Source organism: Brassica napus, chromosome A9, assembly GCF_020379485.1.
Source record: "Brassica napus cultivar Da-Ae chromosome A9, Da-Ae, whole genome shotgun sequence".
NCBI classification, from domain to species: domain Eukaryota; kingdom Viridiplantae; phylum Streptophyta; class Magnoliopsida; order Brassicales; family Brassicaceae; genus Brassica; species Brassica napus.
In genome coordinates this window covers 20909431-20915866 of record NC_063442.1, presented here as the reverse complement: position 1 = coordinate 20915866, position 6436 = coordinate 20909431, and the positions used below count along the sequence as shown (strand labels likewise).

Below are 6436 nucleotides of genomic sequence, written 5' to 3'. Positions count from 1 at the left end.
AAGAATGTTTCGAAACTCTCAACAAGTACGGCATGAAGCTGAACCCAGCAAAATGCACGTTTGGAGTCTCTTCTGGCGAGTTCCTCGGCTACATTGTCACGCAGCAAGGAATTGAGGCGAACCCAAAGCAGATATCCGCGGTTCTGAACCTCCCGAGTCCGAAAAACATTAGAGAAGTACAGCGGCTCACGGGCAGGATAGCCACTCTAAATCGATTCATCTCCAGATCCACCGACAAGTTCCTGCCATTCTACGATCTCCTGCGAGGAAACAAGAAGTTCATTTGGGACGAGAACTGCGAGGAAGCATTTACCCAACTCAAGCAATACCTGACTACACCTCCAGTACTCGCTAAGCCGGACGTCGGTGATGTTCTATCTCTCTACGTTGAAGTATCACAAGCTGCAGTTAGCAGCGTTCTGATAAAAGAAGACCGCGGCGAGCAAAAGCCCATCTTCTACACGAGCCAGCGCATGACCGGGCCAGAGACGCGATACCCAACTCTGGAGAAGATGGCTTTAGCAGTCGTTGAAGCAGCGAGAAAACTTCGACCTTATTTCCAGTCACACTCGGTGGAATTACTGACTGATCAGCCTCTCCGAACGATACTCCAGAACACCAACAGATCTGGTAGACTCACAAAGTGGGCCATTGAACTCGGCGAACTCGATATCACCTACAAGAACCGCACGGCGGCGAAATCCCAGGTCCTTGCCGACTTCTTGGTCGAACTAGCTCCTGAATTGGAGCAAGATCTCACACTCCCAAGCTCGAACTGGACGCTGCACGTCGATGGATCGTCGACCAACAAGGGAGCAGGTGCCGGAGTCCAATTACAGTCCCCAACCGGAGAGCTAATCAGACAGTCCTTCAGCTTTGGCTTTCCCGCGTCAAACAACGAGGCGGAGTACGAATCTCTAATCGCCGGACTCCGCTTAGCAAAAGCCGTAAAAGCTAAACGACTAGGTGCCTATTGCGACTCCCAGTTAGTCGCCAGTCAGTTCGGCGGCGACTACGACGCCCGCAACGATCGAATGGACGCCTATCTCAAAATAGGGCAAAGCCTAGCATTAGAGTTCGAGTTCTTCGAATTAATCAAAGTCCCGAGAGCCGAGAACGTCTGCGCCGACGCCCTCGCCGCCCTTGGCAGCAAGCTTCGTGATCAAGTTAAACGAACCATTCCGATACATCGCATCGAGAAACCGAGCATCGACTCACTAACCGATCAAACCCTCGTTGCCCAAGTCGTCGAACCCGCTACTCCGGATGACGACGGATTTGGCCCAGATTGGAGAACTGAATTCATCGACTACCTCTCGAAGGGGGAACACCCAACAGAAAAATGGGCAGCTCGCCGGCTAAAAACCTGCGGCGCCCATTACGTCGTTCTCGACAATGAACTGCACAGATGGACTGCGAGTAAAGTGCTCTTAAAATGCATCCATGGCGACGAGACAGCAAGGGTTATGGCAGAAACGCACGAAGGCGCTGGCGGAATCATTCGGGCGGACGTGCGTTAGCAATAAAAGTAAGGAGCTTAGGGTTCTTCTGGCCAACAATGAAGGCGGATTGCGAGTCTTACGCGAGAAGCTGCGACAAGTGCCAACGGCACGCACCCAGCATTCATTGTCCAACCGAAATGTTGCGAACAACCACCTCTCCCTACCCGTTCATGCGATGGGCAATGGACATCATAGGACCACTTCCCTGTTCCCGCCAAAGACGCTTCATCCTCGTCCTCACCGACTACTTCACCAAATGGATCGAAGCCGAAGCATACGCTCAAGTCACAGACAAAGAAGTCCGCGGTTTCGTCTGGAAAACATTATTTGTCGCCACGGTCTGCCCTATGAGATAGTCACCGAAAACGGGTCGCAGTTCATGTCAGGTAACTTTAAGGAGTTCTGTGGCAAGTGGAACATTCGCCTAAGCCCCTCTACTCCTCATTACCCGCAAGGTAATGGCCAGGCGGAATCCTCCAATAAACTAATCTGAAGAAGGGTCACTGGGCTGATGCACTCGATGGAGTCCTATGGAGTCATCGCACGACTCCACGAGGATCAACTAAATCGACACCTTTCTCTCTCGCTTACGGCGTCGAAGCCATGGCTCCTGCTGAAGTTAACGTTTCAAGCCTCCGACGCTCCAAAATGCCTCAATACGTCGAGCTGAATAAGGATATGCTACTTGATTCCCTCGACGAGATAGAAGAACGAAGAGATCAAGCCCTGCTGCGCATCCAGATTACCAACATCAGATCGAGAGCTACTATAACAAAAAGGTCCGGGCCCGACCTCTGGAACTCGGTGATTTCGTTATGCGCAAAGTGTTTGAGAACACTAAGGAGCTTAACGCCGGTAAACTCGGCGCCAGGTGGGAGGGACCATACAAAATCATCAAAGTTGTTAAACCTGGCGTATACCGACTCCAAACATCGCGCGGAGAAGAAGTCCCACGATCATGGAACTCAATGCACCTGCGACGCTTCTACTCGTAGGAGTATTTCTTTAAAAAAAAAAAAAAAAAAAAAAACCGAGTAGATGCACCCCCGTGGTCACTTCTACTCAACCGAGTAAATGCGCTAACAACGGCCACTTTTACTCGGGAAAACACGAACTACGAATGGCTTGATCCTCAACCGAGGTACGTAGGCAGCCTTCACAGGTCCAGCTATACAAAACCAAAGTCAAAACCTTGATAGACCTCAATCGAGTAAACAATGACTTTTGTACCTAACGGTTCCCAATCCTCCAGCAGAGGACATGCGGACACTCACGTACGGTTCCCAATCCTCCAGCAGAGGACATGCGGACACTCACGTTCTTTGCCTATAGCTATGTACTGATCAGACACTTAGCTTAAGGACCACACGGTCGCGAATCACCTATGCCAAAGAGCATTGACCGGCCAAACAGAGTGAATCTTCTCATTTTCCCGACTAACGCGTAACGGATTAGCTACCCGGCTACTCGATCGTCACTAGGAAAACGGACCAAAGAACCTTCCACTCTTGGAATCAGTCCCTTGTTTTCGAGATTTGAACACTCGCTTGATCGAGATCTCAAATTGAAATTACAAGGAGACCTGAACGAACCTTCTTAGCGTTTTTCTTTGTTTCTTTATCTACTTGCAAAAGCTAAGATTCAGGAATCTAAAGTTTCTAGCCGAGTATATCGCGAAACTATAAAGGTAGCTGAAACATCACTTAGAAAAACTGCAAGTACAGATAGAAAACACAAAGAAAACATAAAGAGCATGCTTAGCACAGCAACTCGCCGACTAAAATAAAATAAAGACACATGTCTAAAGGTACAACAAAAGGGTCTACCAAGACCACAAACGCAGAAATATATAAAGTACAAATTCTAAAAAGATCAAATCGCTTGATCTTCATCATCCCCGTTCAGCGATCGAGCAACAGAAAATTCGGCCGGGTTTTCTCAGCAATGGGAGTCACATTCTCCTCCGGTCGAGTCGAGGCAAGAGGTTCCACACCAGGAGGAGAGCTCGCGGCGTCTCCCTCGACGACATCGTCGGTCTTCCCTTCCTCACTTGGGCGTGGTCGCGACATCTCTCCAGCATCACCATCACCCTCCTCGCCTTGATCCCCCGACGAAGAATCCGAGACGACAACAGGATCTTCAACACCCATTTTCTCAATCCCTTCGTCGGTGATTGGAGAACTTTTCTCAGGAATCTCCTCTAGGTCCTCCTTCTCGGGTGATTCCTTATGGGCGCTCTCCTCGGGAACCACGGCCTGTTCTGTCGGGGCCGATGTGACGTCACCCAATGGCTCCTCAGGCGGCTCCTCGGTCACTTCGCGCGAGGTGATCAGCTGGGAGGCTGTCTCCGGCCTGATCAGGTCCACATTCGATCCGTAGGGGTCAAACGTCCTCCTAAACCTCTCTTCCACAAAACGAGAGGGGAGAACAAGCGGGGAAAGGGAGAAGTCTCTATCAGCCAGCGGACTTACTCGCAGCTTGGTGACTTCGGCTTCATAGAGCTTTTCCTGCTCGGCGAACATGTCGATCATGTCTTGCGGGATTTCCGTTCCGCTCTCCTTTATCATCTCGAGACATCTCTTTGTCCCAGAAGCTTGCCCGTACAGGTTTTTCGCCTTCCCAAGGGCGTCCAAACGGGCAAAGTGATCTCGCACGCGAGTAAAAGAGCGACTCGCCTTCTCGATCATAGCAGCTTCAACCCTTTCTCTTTCTCGGGTGACTTCTAGACCCCGGGAGTCCTTCAGACGTTGCCTCTCCCTGTCTAACTTGTCAACTTCGGCATCTCTCTCAGCGAGTAGTTCAACCTTCTCCTTTTCAAGGCCCGCAGCGATCCCTTCCAGGTGAACCTTCTCGCGTACCAATTCTTTCTTCGCCGCCCTATCAGCCTTCAGCTTGCTCTCGAGCTCTTCAAACTTAATTCGAAGAACTTCTTTCTCCTTTGCTGCCTTCTCGCTACCTTGTTTGAGCTCAGCCCTCACCCTCTCGATGACCTTCAGCCTTGTCGCAGCAAGTTTGTCCGCAGCTCCCAGTTGAGCCATAGTCTGCTTTAAGGTAGTGTCGTACCTTTCGACAAGAAAGTTCATGCTCCCGTCACTCTGCAAGGCGTTAAGAAATCGATTAGTCAAAACGGCTGAGTTCGATAAATCCACAAGGAAATACAAAATATATTATAAGGGAGAAGCAAGGTTACCTGAGCTCTCAAGGCGGCAGCGTCGATGTACTCGTCTCTGAAGAAAAGATCCTCCAATTGCGGCAGCTCCTTCGTCCCACCGCGAATTTGACGCGTCAGCTCCGCACACCGTAAGGGGTTAAGGATCAAGGGAGTCTTCTCGTCGTACAGAAACTCCCCACGATCAGGATATTCGATCCTCCCTTTCTTTGGAAGAGAGCCCTCTAAACGAGGACCTCTACTCGTAGAGGAGCCAGGGACAGACTTCTCGCCACCAGCGGACTCAGATCCAGAGCCACTCCTTTGCACCAAGGCCTTCCTCTTCTTCTCTAAAGGTACGTTAGGAGTGGCCTAACCCTCCCTAACGGCATCAATTGGGGATGGCGCGACGACTGAAGAACCGGGCTCGGTTTCAGCTGCTTTCTTCTTAGTTTTCTTTTTGGGACGCTCTACGGGTATCGCGTCATCCATAGCGGTCCCCTCATCTCGGGAAGTCGCCTCGTTGCGGGCCCTCTTCTTCTTCTTCTTCTTTGTCCCTTGACCCTCGGACGACGTGGCGAGAGAAGCAGACAAAAGCGGAGAAGTCTCATCCGCCGACTTCTCTGTCGTCTTCTTATCTTTCTTCTTCTTTTTGGGACTCGGAGCTGAAGGTTCGACCCTGACGCCTTCGTCGTTTGAATTGGATGCTCCCTCCTTTGAAGCCCCAACGTCTCCAGAGTCGGTCGATTCAGAACGATCGACGGGAGCCGACTTCTTCGACAGCAACTGTAGCCTTCCCTTCAACAAGGCACTCAAGTCCGGAACCCCTTCCATCTCCCTAGCTTTGTTGAGAAGTTTCTGCTGTTTCCGAGTAAACAAGGAAAGACGCGACTTGCGAGGACCAACGACACACAGAAGTCTCGACTCCCAATCAACTGCAAAGGATAAAAGCTTAAGGTTAAGGAACCGCAGAATCTTTACCCGAAAAATCAGAAAAGCTTCTGGAAAGTAAACGACGAGTCTACCTCTAGCAATTCTAGCTTGTTGACGACGAATCCACTCGCGACTAAGGTCTGGCCAACGAAGATGACTGTGTGCTGCTATCGCTTGCGCACTCTCAAAGAACTTCTCCGGATAAGCGATCGTATTCGGATGACGGACTGCACAAAAAGGAAGCAACAAAGACAGTTAGCGTTGTCGAGTAAAGAACATACAAACTAAGAGATCTCTACCAAGTTCTTTATTCCATAAAACGCGGTAATCGTCCCCAGGCGGCTCCTCAAAAGCGTGTTCGTCAGATTTGACGTAGAAGTACGCGCGCTGCCAGTCCTGCGTCTTGTTTGGATGACCAGTAAAGACATTGTAGCTCGCACGCATTTTCACCGAGAAAATCCCATTCGGTTCCGCCTTCGTGGAGGTTAGCTCCTCAAATACCCTCACGCTCATCGAGATATCCATCTCCGCCGCCATGACCATCAACATCACGGCTATGCGTAGCGATCCATTCAACAACTGAGAGATGGCAATATCTCTGCGGAACGCCTACGACGTGATCAACCGAGGTATGGGAAACCAGAGCTTGGTCTGGTCTTTGAAGTAAGACTCGTATACACATTGATATCCCATCGGAGGCGACCAAGGACGCTGTTCAGTAGAAGGGATAAGGTAGGTAACACCGGCACCGCCACATCGTCTCAACAAATCCTTCACGGTCTTATCGGAGGAGCAGGAGCTAAACACGTTCCCCCACGACTGAACCCGCGGATCGCGCAGCACTTCGGGAGGA

General features: G+C 50.6%; 1 protein-coding gene across 1 annotated transcript; it reads right to left on the bottom strand.

The window, feature by feature from the left end:
• Nucleotides 1-3403: 3403 nt before the first annotated feature.
• LOC106377981 (uncharacterized abhydrolase domain-containing protein DDB_G0269086-like) lies at nt 3404-6120 on the bottom strand. Its single transcript, XM_013818194.2, has 5 exons — nt 5865-6120; nt 5676-5810; nt 5073-5585; nt 4693-5000; nt 3404-4597 (listed from the first exon to the last, which is right to left on the bottom strand). The coding sequence occupies exons 1-5, from the start codon at nt 6118-6120 to the stop codon at nt 3404-3406; spliced, it is 2406 nt and encodes an 801-aa protein (XP_013673648.2).
• Between the last annotated feature and the right edge of the window lie 316 nt (nt 6121-6436).

What these genes read in the sequence shown, in the direction of transcription:
- LOC106377981 (XM_013818194.2), bottom strand. Translation starts at nt 6,120, where the DNA reads ATGGCGGCGGAGATGGATATCTCGATGAGCGTGAGGGTATTTGAGGAG. An exon ending in TGGTAGAGATCTCTTAGTTT is followed by an intron (nt 5,811 to 5,864) that starts GTATGTTCTTTA and finishes CTTTTTGTGCAG; the next exon opens with TCCGTCATCCGAATACGATC. An exon ending in AGCAGCTGAAACCGAGCCCG is followed by an intron (nt 5,001 to 5,072) that starts GTTCTTCAGTCG and finishes ACGTACCTTTAG; the next exon opens with AGAAGAAGAGGAAGGCCTTG.